At 35.0% G+C, this 18,030-nt stretch overlaps 1 protein-coding gene and 1 long non-coding RNA gene across 2 annotated transcripts in view; one reads left to right on the top strand and one right to left on the bottom strand.

The window, feature by feature from the left end:
* Window positions 1–6,033, top strand: part of LOC117337108 (ribosome biogenesis protein bop1-like) — a 36,370-nt gene extending 30,337 nt beyond the window's left edge. Inside the window, exons 15-20 of the mRNA XM_033897897.1 lie at window positions 363–473; window positions 924–998; window positions 2,008–2,110; window positions 3,057–3,141; window positions 3,611–3,718; window positions 4,689–6,033. Coding sequence (XP_033753788.1) covers window positions 363–473; window positions 924–998; window positions 2,008–2,110; window positions 3,057–3,141; window positions 3,611–3,718; window positions 4,689–4,842 — 636 coding nt within the window. The 3' untranslated portion in view covers window positions 4,843–6,033. The remainder of the gene's footprint in view (window positions 1–362; window positions 474–923; window positions 999–2,007; window positions 2,111–3,056; window positions 3,142–3,610; window positions 3,719–4,688) is intronic.
* A 1,338-nt stretch (window positions 6,034–7,371) lies between these two features.
* LOC117337597 lies at window positions 7,372–16,129 on the bottom strand. Its single transcript, XR_004534868.1, has 3 exons — window positions 16,068–16,129; window positions 13,182–13,235; window positions 7,372–9,209 (listed from the first exon to the last, which is right to left on the bottom strand). It is a non-coding gene; the product is annotated as an uncharacterized LOC117337597 (long non-coding RNA).
* Between the last annotated feature and the right edge of the window lie 1,901 nt (window positions 16,130–18,030).

Consider the following 18,030-nt stretch of genomic DNA (forward strand, 5'->3'; position numbering starts at 1 on the left):
ATAGACGCCTACAACTCACTCAGAGCCGTACTCCCAGTGTTAATGTAGTATGTTTGAAGTTTGTTCCATGTCATGTCCTGCTAATATATGTAATTAAATGTCTTATATCTGTACGATCCTTGTTGTTGATTTCGTTAACAAAAACATTGACTACAAGAATACGCCAACTTGGCAGGGAGACGCCTTGAGGAGTTTTAACAGCTGAGACAACACTTCCCGGCAAAAGGAGATAATCCTTTACATCATCAATGATACTCATTTGCTTTGATGAAAGGACAGTTGTAGATAGTGGACGCATTATGTATACTTTGTTGTAAGAGGTTTCTACAAGGAATAATGTGTTAATTGTATTTTTGTCGCAGGAATTGAACCAGGTGACATGGCATGCCAAGGGAGACTACTTTGCGTCTGTGATGCCCAAAGGGGACAGCAATGCAGTCATGATACACCAGTTGTCACGACGAAGGTCACAGGTGAAATAACTTATTCCTTATTCGTAGCTCCCTAATTTGTTACTTCAGAAAATATGATAAAATCTCGAACTATCCTGTGTTTCATTCATTGATTCTTGAATGTGGTCACAACTGAAGTTCTTGAAATGTGTTATTTTGTTTTTGAAAAGCTTAACATCAATGTCTTGCCAGCTGCTTACTTAGCAATGCCTTTTCTGCAGCTAAGGACATGAAGGTCAATTTTAGCTATTTATATATCATGAGATGCTGGGTTGAGTATTGCAGTCATGTAACTATGAATTTACGCAAATCACCATGGAAGAAAATGATTGTAACATTAATAAAATTATTCAATGTTTTACTTTGCATTTATTGATATTTTAAAAATTTCCTTGATATAAATTGATTTTCCTTAAAATGACTGAGGGGCATTGATTGTCATGCTTCTAAGTTTACATCTATTTTTTTTAGAATCCGTTCTCAAAATCCAAGGGCCTGGTGCAATGTGTCCTTTTCCATCCACTCAGACCTTTCCTTTTCGTGGCTGTAAGTATTGTTTTAAATATTCTGATACAATCAGATGGTGAACAGTATTGTGTTATAGGTTGATTAACTGTATTGTTGTAATCAGAAAAGGACTTGTCATATGAAATCAATTAAAAATTTAGACCAACTCTGCAATACACAGCTGTAGAATTATCATATACATGTATTACATAAAAAGTGTGGTTGGTTATTAGGATCCTACATCAAGATGCAGGTGCCCTGTAATAATCATGTTTGTCTGTCCATTTCTCTATCTGTCTTGTCCCTCCATTCCAGACGATGACTTCTAACTGTTGAGGATATGTAGATGAAACTTATAGCATAATTGCATCACTTAAAACTTATGTGCTGTACACTGTCATTAAATCACTATGGTCTTGATTTCAAGGTCAGAGGTCAAATAAGTGCAAATTTTACAATATTTTTTTTGTCTGGACCATAACTTCTGAACCGTTGAAGATATGTTGATGAAACCTGTGCAATGTACTGCTGTTAGGTCACTCTGACCTTGACCTCAAGGCCAAAGGTGAAACAAGTGGGAATTTTACATTAATTGTCCAGATCATAACTTTGAAGCCGTTGAAGATATGTTGGTGAAGTTTGAAGGATATTTGCATAACCTAAAGCCAATGTGCAATGCACTGCTGTTATGTCACTTTGACCCTGACCTCGAGGTCAAAGGTCAAATAATTCTAGATAATTCAATAATTTGTTATAATGGCCATATATTTGAAACTTATAAAGATATTTTGATGAAATTTAGAGCATACTTGCATCACTTGAAGCTTAAATCAGTGCACTGCAGTATGTCACTGTGACCTTGACCTCAAGGTCAAACAAGTGCATATCTTTCAGCAATTTCTAGTTAATGTATCGTGGGTTAAGTAGCATAGTAGCATGCCTCCGTAAGTTGAAGTCTATAATTTAGATTGTGTCACATTTATTATTATTGATAAAGTTACATATCTCCTTAAGTTGTATGATGATTGAGTTTGTTTTATTTGTATAGACCCAGCGATACGTTCGTGTATATAACCTGCTAAAACAAGAACTTTCCAAAAAATTGATGACCAACAGTAAATGGGTGTCCAGTATGGCCGTACACACAGGAGGTAAGGATATTCACCCACTTCGCTTACTTTAATATGAAGACAATTTTTTGATGAATTAGATTGGTATCAACAAGAAAGCCCTCCTAAAACAAGTCCAAAAAGTAAAACTTGGTGAATGGATAATTTCTGGATATGTTATAGTGAAAAAGAACAATGAGCAAACTTAAGATATTTATAATAAAGTGACGAATAAAAAGTAGAGTGAAGGGGGCTGTAGAAAAGTAGTGAATGAAATATTATACACTGCCTTCTATAAAAACTGTGCATGCTGTTTTGAAATGTTGAAATATAATATGTACATCAAAAACGTTTAACTTTGCAATTTCTTGAAGATTATTCCTTTCCCAGTGACAAATTCTTATGAAAATAGTCCACCTCTAAAAGGTTCAAGGATGGTCAAGACCTCTTTTCCAAGATATTCCAAAAATGCATAAAACCCCATTTTACAGACATGTACTATTATATATATTACACTTTATGAGAAAAAAATTTGATGAAAAAATTATGGTATTCTACAAAAATATGCTCTGGTATTACAATATTTTACTCTCAATTTTACCATACACTTGTATTTCTAAAAAGACATGAAATTGTGGAAATGATGCATTTTGAGGATTTGTAGATCATCAATATCCATATCAACTGTTAATAAACTATCGTAAAAGTACCAGTATTGAGAAGTTATCAAATGAAAATTACAATATGCATCTTTTGATATATCAGATTTACTGAATTTCAAAATATTTTCTTTAAAGTGTACATGTGGAGGAACTTTTTAATGGCATTGTATGATGTCTAGTTATCATATACAGTATGTAGAATAAGGATGATTTCTAGATATTGTATATAAATTTTGAGAAGAAGAATCCCTTTTCAATTGATGAAGAAATAAGACATCATCTTATGTGATTTAAGACAACATGTTCTTACTAATTTCCTATTTCAGGTGATAATTTGATAATTGGAAGCTATGACTGCAGACTCTCATGGTTTGATTTGGATCTATCAACAAAACCTTACCAAACACTCAGGTAAATTCACTTTCCTTATTAAACAAAAGTGTGGATTTGATTTCCTTATGCTAAAGTTAATTATGTATATTATTTCACTTTTCATACCAAACACTTGGATGATTTCCTTGCAAGACTTTGGCTCAATATCCTAATAAAAAAAAATGAGTACATGTATGTGATTTGACATCTTAGTGTATTGGATTAGGCCACAACCTTAAATGATATGGAATTATAGAGGACAACCTCACAAAACACTCAGGTGATTTAAATTTCCAATTGTTTTGTACAACATTTTATTTGAGTCAAGCATCAAGATCGATCTTTGATTGATTAGTTTAAAAAAGTATTTCAACTGATGTGATTAATTCCAAACTTTCAACCAAGCCAGGCCATTGCACATTATGTCAAAGTAAGGTACCACATCCCATATTTTTATCCAGGATTTCTATTTTTATAACACTATTCTAACTTAATCCTTTATTTGTAGACACCATAAAAAGGCTCTGCGTCAAGTGTGTTACCATAAGAAGTACCCTCTGTTCGCATCGGGTTCAGATGATGGGACAGTTATTGTCTGTCATGGAATGGTTTACAAGTAAGTACATATTGTTTTGAATGACTGTTTTTGGATTTTTTCACAAATCTTCAAGGACATTTTGTGTTTAAAAAGAATCTACGATATGATAAGAGAATTGTTTTCTCCCAAATGTTAATGCAATCAAGTATGCAGTATATTTTGTGTTTTTAAAGAGTGGATACCAGATTATATGGTAGAGAATTGTTTCTTCAGAAATCTTTGGATTACATGTATGCTGTACATTTTGTGTTTGAAAGAATACATATTCTGGAAGTTGTTGTTTGATGATGTATTCTCGATACATTTTGTGATTTGAAAGAATTCATAATTTGGTAAAGAATTGTTTTCCCCTAATTTTGTGTTAAAATGCATATCATGTTAGAGAATTGTTTTTCCCTAATTTTGTTTTAAAATGCATATCATGGTAAAGAATTGTTTTCCCCTAATTTTGTGTTAAAATGTGTATCATGTTAGAGAATTGTTTTCCCCTAATTTTGTTTTAAAATGTGTATCATTGTAGAGAATTGTTTTCCCCTAATTTTGTGTAAAATGCATATCATGGTAGAGAATTGTTTTCCCTAATTTTGTGTTGAAATGCATATCATGGTAGAGAATTGTTTTTCCCTAATTTTGTTTTAAAATGCATATCATTGTAGAGAATTGTTTTCCCCTAATTTTGTTTTAAAATGCGTATCATGGTAGAGAATTGTTTTTCCCTAATTTTGTGTTGAAATGCATATCATGTTAGAGAATTTTTTTTCCCTAATTTTGTGTTAAAATGCATATTATGATAGAGAATTGTTTTTCCCTAATTTTGTGTTAAAATGTGTATCATTGTAGAGAATTGTTTTTCCCTAATTTTGTTTTAAAATGCGTATCATGGTAGGTAATTGTTTTTCCCTAATTTTGTGTAAAATGCATATCATGGTAAAGAATTGTTTTCTCCCAAATCTGAATATAATTTCTTATTTCTGTTTTCCTCTTTCAGTGACATGTTACAGAATCCTCTGCTTGTTCCTGTGAAGATGTTGAAGGGACATGGTGTAACTAACGGCCTTGGGGTGATGGACTGTGTCTTCCACCCCAAACAGCCTTGGTTATTCAGTGCAGGTTCTGACAGTACTATCAGACTTTTCTCCTGATTCTCCCGATTCCACACAATGTGATAACATAGACATTTCTGAGGTTGTTGTCATGGTATACGGCAACTTGTCAAGGTCATTACAAATGATTGGACATCTGAACAAGACAGTGGCCATGTCAGGATTATTACTTCATCAGTTCTTTATTAGGTTACAGAATCAGACACTGTACTGGGGTAGAACTAGGCACCTTACCAAGGACAGGATTGGACAACTTCAGAGTTCAAGGTCATTAAGATAAAACCAGAATGCATTATTCAGCGAGAAATACTGCCACTAGTATTGTGAATGAAAATTCATACTCTTTTTTTTCTGGTGCAATTGCTTCAATGTATGATGTTTCTGATGTAGGTGCTGATACTCTTCATAGGGGTATCCAAAGGTTAATAATTTACTATGAACTTTCCAAGAGATGTTTAATGTATGAACTAGAGATGTATAGGATTGGCTGTTCTTAGTGATCTCACTATAAACTGAAATCTCTAGATCATGAGCCAAGGATGAAAAAAAGTTAAATAAAACTAATTAACAAATGACCAAACTGAAAATATTTTAGTGTTGATTATTATAGATGTTGAACATCATTGGTATGTCAAAATTCTTAGGACTAGTCAGACTGTTAGTACAATTCTTTATAATTAACTTGTTAATTGAGAAGTTATTTACAATTCACCGGGTAGAAAGGGTTTTGTTGCCCGTAAATGTCATTTTATGTTCAGTATTCATTTGTTATGAAATGAAGATAAATGTATATAGACTCAGCTAGTGTTGGGTTTATCTGCATGCATAATCTTAAATACAGACCTGTTACTGCCACTAAGTGAATATGTCTACCAGTATCGGACTGCCAGTTAGTGAATATGTCTACCAGTATCGGACTGCCAGTTAGTGAATATGTCTACCAGTATCGGACTGCCAGTTAGTGAATATGTCTACCAGTATCGGACTGCCAGTTAGTGAATATGTCTACCAGTATCGGACTGCCAGTTAGTGAATATGTCTACCAGTATCGGATACATCTATGTAAATTACTGGTATATTTTAACCATGTTGGAAATTATTCTGCACATTAATTTGTTATTTCATTCTCAACTATATTTATGTAAAGCAATGGATACCAAGATGATGCAGCTTTGTCATGACAAACTGTCTAAAAAGCTGATACTTAATAAAATGTTTATATGTATAGAATGACGTTTTTGTTTCATTTCTAACTTGTTCATCTATATATAACCTGTCATCACAATTTATTTGTGTCATTTTACTTGTAAATAATCTTAAAAGGATGTTTGTGGAATTAACATGTCTACAGATGTACATCCCTACTCTAAAAACAAGGTCATAACTTAAGTCAAGAGGCTACCTGTCAATAAATAAAATGGAAATACATAATAAAATGATAAGTGAAAGAGGCCTGTATGTGCTGGTCTGTTGATGTCTCGGTGGAGGAATCCTAGGTGGATACTAGAATATTATGTAGAGCTCCATAGATGAGAGGTAATGAAAGCCACGTGAGTGATGGAGGTTCTGCACCAGGGATTCCGTGGGTTGGTAGGTTTTTATTGAGTTGACATGTTATGGTTGGCTAGGCTAACTGTCATCAGATGATGATGGCTGAGCCCCACAATGCAAGCCCATCAGGCCTCTTATGAACATAGAGACTACATGCATTTATGTTAGCCTGCATGCATAATGTATCCTGTCCTAATAAAGACTGTACTTAAAAGTAAACATGCTTTTTAAGTATCAATTATGATTTTGATCCCGTCATTTCTGGAATAAAACCAAACCAGATGTAGATTTGAGGCCGAGACATTTTGGTTTTGCATTGTTTTAATGTCCTATCGACAGTAAAGGTCATTTAAGGATGGCTTCCTTTGTGTGCGAGATGCATGAGCGTGGTGAATGTTTGTGAGTTTGGGGAGGCTGCAGTATGTTCACGTTCGTCTCCTTGTGATAGTGCAGAACTGGTGCTGACTTTATAGTGCTACCTCAATGAAACTGCCGAAGACACCCAGCAGGACACCGAGTTACTTTTTACATTAATAATCTAGCAACACTGACATTTATCCACAATATGTTACTCTGGATGCCATGTGATGGAACTTCTATGTGTGTGTACTGAGGTATCATCAGGTTCAAGGAGACCCTACCTCAAAATGACTTTCCATTGGGGCGATCATCTCCGGCAGCAAACAACACGATATGAAACTTCTCAAATCTTGTGACATATTTCAAACTGAAATTTTCTTTTACTAATTTCCACTCTTCTTTTCTGTTTAGTTAGATTAGTTTGGTGAAATTCAATTAATCCAAGTATTTCAATTTTTGATGATTTCTTAACATTATCAATCAAAAGCTTTGTTAATTGGACAACAAGCTATATATATATATATCGATATTCTGGCCACATCACCCATTTTGGACAGTTACCTGTACAATGCCCTATGACTTCAACACTGGTAATTCCCACTACTGTGCTTCTACTACTCTGCCAATACAAGAAATTTAAAACTCAAAACACACAAATTAATGTTCTTGTATATTTATTTACATTTAGTTGTAGCAACAGCTGCCACTACGTTTAATGATCGACTGATTGAGCCAGTACTACAAATATTACAACTGATAGTCACAACACAAATCATTACTTTATCATAACCATCTGTCTGTTTGGGATAATCTCATACACAAAACGATACAAATTCACACACCTTAAACACTTTATACAATGACTGTTCGTAATATTATACGAAGATTATGAAATCAATCGGGAACATATATAACACTGATGAATAATTCATAAAAACTAGGTACTTGTTCTCTCTGTCTGATGAATAATTCATAAAAACTCGTTACTTGTTCACTCTTTCAATTTTGGTAGACAATGAGCCATGTTTAAACATGTCAGTGAGTTTATTAAGTCAGATGTACCATTTCCATTGAAGGAGGGGCAAACCATGATTCTTGTCACTATTTATCTTGCAAAAATTTAGCTCCAACATTTAAACCTATAATCTTTATCAAAGTTGGGAAGGGTTAATTGCTGGCAAATAGCATGTGTTGGAATTCTACTGTAATGGACAAATATTTTTATTACGGGATGAATCCAATAATTATACATGCAGTCAAACCTCATTATCTCAGACCCTGATAACTCAAAGACCCTGCTTAACTGGAGGTAAAAATTCAGTTCTGATAGCAAAAATATACAAATACTGGGAAGTTTTCCATGACCCCACCGACTTCGAGATAACAATTAAAGTTCAACTAAAAAAAAACCAATTTTCCTGTTACATTATGGTGATGACAGATGTTACATATTTCTATCTGATATATAAACAGTATTAAATCAATATTTATGGATATTAACGAAAACATAACCATGTACATTTATACAGAGCTAAGGAAGTCCATGTGAGCAAGTTTAGAATCCAATCTGAAAGTTAAATTATGAATATTATGATTATTGTCTAAGAGGTTTTATTGCATACACTAATATATAATTGTAGATGTACAATACCATCCAACTATACCAAACGATTCACAAAAACTACTGCATATAGCATGCATTATCTTCCAAGTTCAAATTGGATCAAGATCAATTTAAATTTATTCTTTCTCAATATTTCATAACTATTTCCGTAGTAACACTTACAGCAGACAAAAAATAAGAAATAACATTAAGATAAATACTTCCACAACTTCCATCTGTTAAGCTAAAATACCACTATGTTCTTTTCTCTTGGGAATGGTAAACTACACCTTCCTAGATACACACTCATATGCAGTATATAAGCAAACCACTCGTACTGTATAACATGAAACTTATGATGTGTATAAACTTTCATTGTTTTTGTGGTTGCTTTGTAAACACGAATATAAATACAATGAATATTGTCTGTATTATTATTATATTATTGTTTGGAAGTTCTCCGAACCACAAAAGAAAGTACATGTACATACAAGCATTTCATATTTTAAAGTACATGTACTTGAATATTACTGTTAGTGAGATTCCTAACACAAATAACATGTTTTAATGTATAAAATTTTTTTTTGTTATATGATGATGATGGCGGATAATAGAGTTATATGGAGCATATGTGTAATATGTCCATACTTGATGTACATGTATAACCTCATACTATGAAGTTATGAACTTATAATCTCATCACGTTTCAAACAACACACAGACGTACATCTCAGTCCTGATCAGGGAATGTTTATCTCACATGCACATATGGAGGTAACAAGATAAACCATGTCATCTTTATCTACTTGTCACTCTTTCCACCTTTCTCAAATTTCTCCAGTATCTTCTTCACTTCTTCATAAATGCTGTTGGGATCAGACATATTGGGCACCTATCAGAACAAAACCATAAAAAAATTAGTTCTCAATTTTTAATGACCTGTTTATTTCCACAATTTACAAGTAATACACCACTTGTATAGTCAAACTTTGTTGTCTCAAACTCTGATAACAGGAAGACCCTGCTTAACCTGATGTAAAAATTCAGTTCTGTCAGTGGAAATTTTATATAGAATATAATCTACCCCAAATACTCGGCATATCAGGAAAGTTTTTTAACGACTCCACTGACTTCCAGATAACGAGATTCAACTGTACACTGTATAATTATTTATTACATATTGGCCATGATTTAACTCCTAGATCACCTGTGTAAGGATTTATCATTCAAAAGGGAAACCTTCTGTCTCATCCAATCTGTCTGTCACCTTTATGTGATATCTGGCACAAAATGATGTTATAATTAAATTTATAACCCACAAGGGAGGTAAATTCAGATCTGTCCATGCAATTATCAAAAATTTTAAAACTAAATTATGTAAATGTGTATGCATGCTACTACTGTATCCATTTGTGTTCAAGATATTGACTTTATCTCAGTCAAGGCCTGATATTCTGTACCATATAATATCATTTAAGGTGAATTACCTATACCCGGTTCTGTATTTGACCTAATAAGTGCACTGTCTGCTTACAAACAAGAGGCCGAGGGCCTTAACGGTCATCAGACTCTAAAGACCCTTATACTATTGTAGTATGCATTCTCTGTAGCAAGTATACTGGCCATGTTGGCCATCTTGGATTTTGGATCAACACAAATAATAATAACACTTGATCAGAACCATCTCAGGATCATTTCTGGTAAGTTTGAGCTGAATCCCACTGGTGAAACTTGAGAAGAATTTGAAATAGGTGTTGTTAAGGAAAACCATGATTGCACTTGTAATCATGTTACAAAATGGCTGCCTTGGCTGCCATGTCAAAGTTTTAACGAGGCCAAAAAATAACAACACTTTGTTGGCTCTCTATCCTTAACATCCTTACCAATTTTCAGCTCAATGGCACCAGTGGAACTGGAGAAGAAGTTTAAAATGTGTTTTTCAATATGGCTGCCATGGCGGCCATCTTGGATTTCTGACCGACCCGATAAATAACAACACTTGGCCAGGACCATCTCAGGATAATTTCTGGTAAGTTAGAGCTGAATCCCACCGTTGGAATTTGATTAGAAGTTTAAAATAGGTGTTGTTCAGGAAAACCATGATTGTGAAATCATGTTACAAAATGGCCGCCATAGCTGCCATCTCAAAGTTTTTATGAGACTGTAAAATAAAAACACATTGTTGGCTCTCCTTCCTTAACATCCTCACCAATTTCCAGCTCAATAACACCAGTGGAACTGGAGAATCAGTTTAAAATGTGCTTTTCTTGGATTTCTGACTGACCCGATAAATAATAACACTTGGTCAGGACCATTTCAAGATCATCTCAGGCAAGTTTCAGCTCAATCCCACTATTGTAATTTGAGAAGAATTTTGAAATGTGAAAAGTTTACGCACGGCACACGACGACGGACGAAGCATGATGACTGATGACTATAGGTCATCCTGACCCTTTGGGTCAGGATGACCTAAACAAGAGGCCCAGGGGCCTTAACGGTCATCTGACTCTAAATTAAAACCCTTATATTATTGTAGTATGCATTCTCTGTAGCAAGTATATAGTGGCACTGTTGGCCATGGTGGCCATGGTGGCCATCTTGGATATCTGACCGACCCAATAAATAATAACACTTGGTCTGGACCATCTAAGGATCATTTTTGGTAAGTTAGCTAGAGCTGAATCCCACCGGTGGAATTTGAGAAGAAGTTTGAAATAGGTGTTGTTCAGGAAAACCATGATTGCGCAATCATGTTACAAAATGGCCGCCATTGCTGCCATGCCAAAGTTTTTACAAGGCCGAAAAAATAACAACACTTTGTTGGCACTCCTTCCTTAACATCCTCACCAATTTCGAGCTCAATGGCACCAGTGGAACTGGAGAAGAAGTTTAAAATGTGTTTTTTAAGATGGCGGATATGGCGGCCATCTTGCATTTCAGACCAATCTAAAAAATAACAACACTTGGTCGGGATCATCTCAGGAACATTTCAGGCAAGTTTCAGCCTAACAGCACTGCTGGAACTTGAGAAAAGTTTAAAATGTGCTTTTCAAGATGGCGCCTATGGCGGCCATCTTGGATTTCAGACCAACCCGAAAAATAACTACACTTGGTCAAGATCATATCAGGATCATTTCTGGCAAGTTTCAGCTCAATAGCACTGCTGGAACTTGAGAAAAGTTTAAAATGTGCTTTTCAAGATGGCGCCTATGGCGGCCATCTTGGATTTCGGACCAACCCGAAAAATAACAACACTTGGTCACGATCATATCAGGATCATTTCAGGCAAGTTTCAGCTCAATAGCAATTGTGGAACTTGAGAAGAAGTTTAAAATATGTTTTTCAAGATGGCGGCTATGGCGGCCATCTTGGATTTTGGACCGACCCGAAAAATAACAACACTTGGTCGGGATAATCTCAGGATCATTTCTGGCAAGTTTCAGCCCAACAGCACTGGTGGAACTTGAGAAGAAGTTTAAAATGTGTTTTTTTTCAAGATGGCGGCTATGGCGGCCATCTTGGATTTTGGACCGACCCGAAAAATAAAAACACTTGGTCGGGATCATATCAGGATCATTTCAGGCAAGTTTCAGCTCAATAGCACTAGTGGAACTTGAGAAGAAGTTTAAAATGTGTTTTTCAAGATGGCGGCTATGGCGGCCATCTTGGATTTCGGACCGACCCGTAAAATAACAACACTTGGTCGGGATCATCTCAGGATCATTTCAGGCAAGTTTCAGCTCGAAAGCACTGGTGGAACTTGAGGAGAAGTTTAAAATGTGTTTTTCAAGATGGCGGCTTTGGCGGCCATCTTGGATTTCAGACCAACCCAAAAAATAACTACACTTGGTCACGATCATATCAGGATCATTTCAGGCAAGTTTCAGCTCAATAGCACTGCTGGAACTTGAGAAAAGTTTAAAATGTGCTTTTCAAGATGGCGCCTATGGCGGCCATCTTGGATTTCGGACCAACCCGAAAAATAACAACACTTGGTCACGATCATATCAGGATCATTTCAGGCAAGTTTCAGCTCAATAGCAATTGTGGAACTTGAGAAGAAGTTTAAAATATGTTTTTCAAGATGGCGGCTATGGCGGCCATCTTGGATTTTGGACCGACCCGAAAAATAACAACACTTGGTCGGGATCATATCAGGATCATTTCAGGCAAGTTTCAGCTCAATAGCACTAGTGGAACTTGAGAAGAAGTTTAAAATGTGTTTTCAAAATGGCGGCTATGGCGACCATCTTGGATTTCGGACTGACCCGAAAAATAACAACACTTGGTCAGGACCATCTCAGGATCATTTCAGGCAAGTTTCAGCTTAATCCCACTGGTGGAACTTGAGAAGAAGATTGAAATGTGGAAAGTTTACGCACGGCGCACGGCGCACGACGCACAACGCACGGCGCACGACGACGGACGAAGCATGATGACTATAGGTCATCCTGACCCTTCGGGTCAGATGACCTAAAAAGCAGAAAAGGGTATGCTTAATAAGAGCATGCAAGGGAAAAGTTTGTATGTGATATTTGGGTGGGAAAAAAAAGTAAAAACTTAATTTTCATTTACATAAATGTACCTTACTTTATAAAGAAATCCTAAACATGATTTATAAGGAATTTTTTATGTGTTTCAATTAGCACACTTATCCACTTTTCCTCACAAAAAAGGTTGGGGTACGGTCATAGGGACATGTGTGGTTATTAGGTAGAGTACAGTAACATGCATTGCTATTGCTGAAAAACTTTTAAATGAAATAGTTAATATCCGCAATATCCTGAACATAGTACATGTGTATTGTCTTTAGAGGAAGAGCCTATTTATAAACTTGATGACCAGAAGTTCCTAATACACCTACCTTATAATTCTGGTCAATGTATATTCCAGCATAAAGACCAAGGGCAAATGTAGCCTGTAAAAGTAAAGAATTCCTGATATAATCATCGGTCAGTTTACAGGGAAAATTAAATACTGTATGACAATTAGCAAAATACCCAATGGCTAGTATTACTAAACTGTTATAATATCCAAAAGTGTCACTGTTTTCAAAGAAAAAACAGTCCAATCAAATAACAAGAGGCCCAATGGACCTGTATTGCTCATCAACTTCTATAACAACTTTGAAGTAATTGATCTAGGTCATTTATGCAAATACTTAGTTGATTACCACTTTATTCAAATATCAGAGAGACTAGCTAGGTTTATTCATGTAAACAAATTTCAATATACCATTGGCCCATTATCAGGTACCCCAGTTTCTTGGCTATCAACAAATCAATGGTTCAAGATTTTTACAAATTTGACCCCCTATGACCTTGAATGTAAGTCAAGGTCATTCATTTGATCAAACTTGGTTATCGGTTATTGTTGGGGTAGTTAAGCTAATAATATGATATCTAGTGCGTAGTTCCAGAAAAGAAGTTGTTTATAGCAAGATAGCCAAATATACACCTTTAGGTCATGCCTCTCAACTCTGTAAGGGTGGGGGTTAGGGGACCCCACCATTAGTACAAGTCTGAACACAGTGTTTTTCTGGATCTCAACAACAGGCACTGGCTTTTTATGTATGGAATTAATCAAATTCCTGTTAAATTTTATGAATTGTATTGTGTACCCATACTTTCCCCAGAGAAAAATTATTCATCTTTTTTTTGGATCCAAAAATAATACTTTTTAATTTGACCCAGATGAATGAAGTTGTTGCCAACATTAGTACAGTAGTTGAGTTTTAAAATGAAATTACTTTGGGATCCCTAAATGTGAGATGTTTGTAGCTGTTCACTGTATATGTAAGGGTTATTGTCTTTCAAGTACCTTTGTGCCCTTATTTGCCATTAAACCTATAACAAAACCATCATTTTTCAGGTAGTGTAAACTTAAATTCAAACATTAATTTGATATAAATTTCACATCATTTGAACTTCAAATGAGGGATTGAGGGGATGGAGTCACTAAGTCTAATAACAAGTAGTAAAATATTTTGTTGTGTCATTATATAGTGAGCATAATTTAAAGACAACAGTCAACAGATACTAGACACTTGAGATGTGCAGCACAGATAATAATATATGTAATATAGGACATGAAACAATATGTAAACAAGTATTTAAGAAAGAAATTAAGGAACTCCATGAGAGAGAAGAAATATAATCAAGGAGGTCCAGAAGCGTATAGCTTATAAAAGGCAGATGACTGATATAACTGTTATATAACACAGTCCTTTACTGTAGGAGCATACATGTGCCAAGCTATCAATCAAGTGCTTTAATGTATGGGAAAATAGATAAAAATGCACCTTTGGACATGGAGAATTAAAAATATCTAGGACAGGAAACGAACAATCATGATTTTGGCCTGTATAATACCCAAATCAGCTGGTACAGAAACAAATACAAAACTGTTCAGTGGCACAGGGGCATGCACAGACTTATAAATGTATTTTCAAAAATTGTTATTTTTCAACTCTTTCCGTAATTGTGTTCTTTCCGGATTCCGTACCGGAAGTAGTTATTAGGCTCGCCCCCAGAAGTTTAAACAAAATGGCAGACTACATGTGCATTTTCGGTGTGTTGTTTTTTCATATATAAACAGAAAGGTTTGTGTTACCTTTGTACATAATTAAGAAATATTCAATTAAATAAGATATAGATGTCAGATTGAATACTCCGAAACGTCCTGGACTCCGATATCTAAAATCAAATGTAGCAATTAAGCCGCCATATAGTTTACATATTGAGAAAATATCACCATTATACTCTAACGGAGAAACATGTAACCCAAACAAAATGAAAACGAATTTATCAACCAAAATGTTTGTTTCAGAAGTTTTGGACACATTTTATTTGTCATTGCATTGGATAATTGTAAATGTTGGGTGATGTTTTTAACAAATCAACACTTAAATAACGTCAACTTAGCCTGTCGACTATATCATATAGTTGACAACGGGGAAGAGGGAGCACATTTTTATGTCGACTATAGTCGACAACGATACTGAAAGAGATATATAATACTAGATATGCCCCTGTGGTTCAGTCGAGATGATGACTGAATCGCTATCATTTTCATCAATCTGAACTTCTTTTTAGATCTCAACAGTTTCAAAGATTCATGAATTAGCTTATAGCAATTATAGACAAATTGGTCCCTTTTGCACCAACCCTCATGGGGGGGGGGGGGGGGGGGGGGGATATAATGAATATCTCATTTATTCATATATGTCAGGTAGGTGTAATAAATGTCATGCCCGATTTTAGATTTTATTGCGTTTGTGCCAAAATCTTAGCAACACCAAACGGTTTCGTAGAATTCCAAGTTTTCATATATAATACTGTAGTAGTGCGCTAGTGCGCTCTGGCCAGTACACCAAAGTCAGGGCCAGAGGAAACTCGGGCTACAGTACAGTATGGCATAACTTTATATTATAAGCTCACCTTAATTTTGGTCCTTCCGGCCAGGTGAGCTTATAACATCTAAGATTACAAATACACGTGAGCATGTTTCATGGTGTACACTTTTATGTTTTGAAAATATTGGTTATATGTTTGCATCAGATACAGTATACCTATGCCTATGGTGTTGACCGCGGATATATATGGATATGCATTATTATTGGCAATGACATAGCAACTTGTCTAACAAACTTGAAACGGTCAACAAGTAAACCACAAAGATATACAGATTAAACTTAAAATCTAGATAGGATAATATATAAAACACTATGAAGAACACACAAATATCTCACCAGAAATTTCAACATGACGACTTTTGTCTGTTGATTTCGACGCTGATCAGGTTGCCGCGGTCCTACTAATTACAGCCCGGTGCTGCCCGGTACTGCCCGGTGCTGCCCGGTACTGCCCGGGGAATATATATTGACCGCCCGGGCTTTTATTTATATCCAAACACTATTTAACCTATTATATATGGATAGATGGTAGCTTAATCAATAATATGGCAAAAAATGGTGAAAATATATTAATATTTGACAGAGTTATAGCTATGTGAAATTAGCGATCTCGCAACCTAGCGCTCGGGATGAGCCATAATCTTGTTATTTGCATTTATACGTCCGCCCGGGCTTTTATTTTTATCCAGACACAATTAAAGCTATAATATATGGATAGATAATAGCTTTATCAATAATATGGTAAAAAATTATGAAAAAATATCAATATTTCACAGAGTTATAGCTACGACCTCGCAACCTAGCGCTCGGGATGAGCCATAATCTTGTTATTTGCATTTATACGTCCGCCCGGGCTTTTATTTATATCAAGACACTATCAAAACTATGATATATGGATAGATGGTAGCTTAATCAATAATATGGTAAAAAATTGTGAAAATATATCAATATTTGACAGAGTTATACTTATGTGAAATTAGCGATCTCGTAACCTAGCGCTCGGGATGAACCATAATCTTGTTATTTGCATTTATACGCCCGCCTGGGCTTTTATTTATATCCAGACACAATTAAAACTTTAATATATGAATAGATAATAGCTTTATCAATAATATGGTAAAAAATTGTGAAAAAATATCAATATTCCACAGAGTTATAGCTACGATCTCGCAACCTAGCGCTCGGGATGAGCCGTAATGTTGTTATTTGCATTTATACGACCGCCCGGGCTTTTATTTATATCCAGACACTATTAAAACTATAATATATGGATAGATAATAGCTTTATCAATAATATGGTAAAAAATTGTGAAAAAATATCAATATTTCACCGAGTTATAGCTATGTGAAATTAGCGATCTCGCAACCTAGCGCTCGGGATGAGCCGTAATGTTGTTATTTGCAATTATACGACCGCCCGGGCTTTTATTTATATCAAGACACTATTAAAACTATGATATATGGATAGATAGTAGCTTTATCAATAATATGATCAAAAATGATAAAAAAAATATCAATATTTGGCAGAGCTATGGCTATGTGAAATTAGCGATCTCGCAACCTAGCCGGATTTTCTAAATCGCCGTAACTCAAACAATTTTACAGATATTTTCATAATTCTTTTTGATTTCACTTCCTTGACCTATACACTACATGTTCTGTCCATCGGTGGGGATATTTAACCACGCATGAAAGCCCGGGCGGTAAGATGCACGGCCGGGCGGTAGCCAAATACCAATTATAACAATTATAAAAAGCCGGATTTTCTAAATCGCCGTAACTCAAACAATTTTACAGATATTTTCATAATTCTTTTTGATTTCACTTCCTTGACCTATACACTACATGTTCTGTCCATCGGTGGGGATATTTAACCACGCATGAAAGCCCGGGCGGTAAGATGCACGGCCGGGCGGTAGCCAAATACCAATTATAACAATTATAAAAAGCCGGATTTTCTAAATCGCCGTAACTCAAACAATTACAAAAATTACTACTCGCGTCTATGGAGGGTTAAAAGGGACATAATTATATGTTTAACTTTTCTTGTTTGTTTAACCATTTAACTTATTGTTTTGATTATTGTTCCTTTATCTTTTATTTTTTCATTTCTTTATTTTTACATCGTGATAAGTGTTGATATTAAATTTCTTTTATTCAGAGGTAGATAGTTTGTGTTTCTTTGTTTCATATTCCTATTGCTGCAGACTGATGCTATAAACTAAGTAAAATTGTGTTTAACAATTTTAGATATTAGTCGGCTATTTCTATTTTGTGACCAAAAACTTTTATTTAATAT

This window comes from Pecten maximus, chromosome 11 (genome assembly GCF_902652985.1).
Source record: "Pecten maximus chromosome 11, xPecMax1.1, whole genome shotgun sequence".
Classification (NCBI taxonomy): Eukaryota; Metazoa; Mollusca; class Bivalvia; order Pectinida; family Pectinidae; genus Pecten; species Pecten maximus.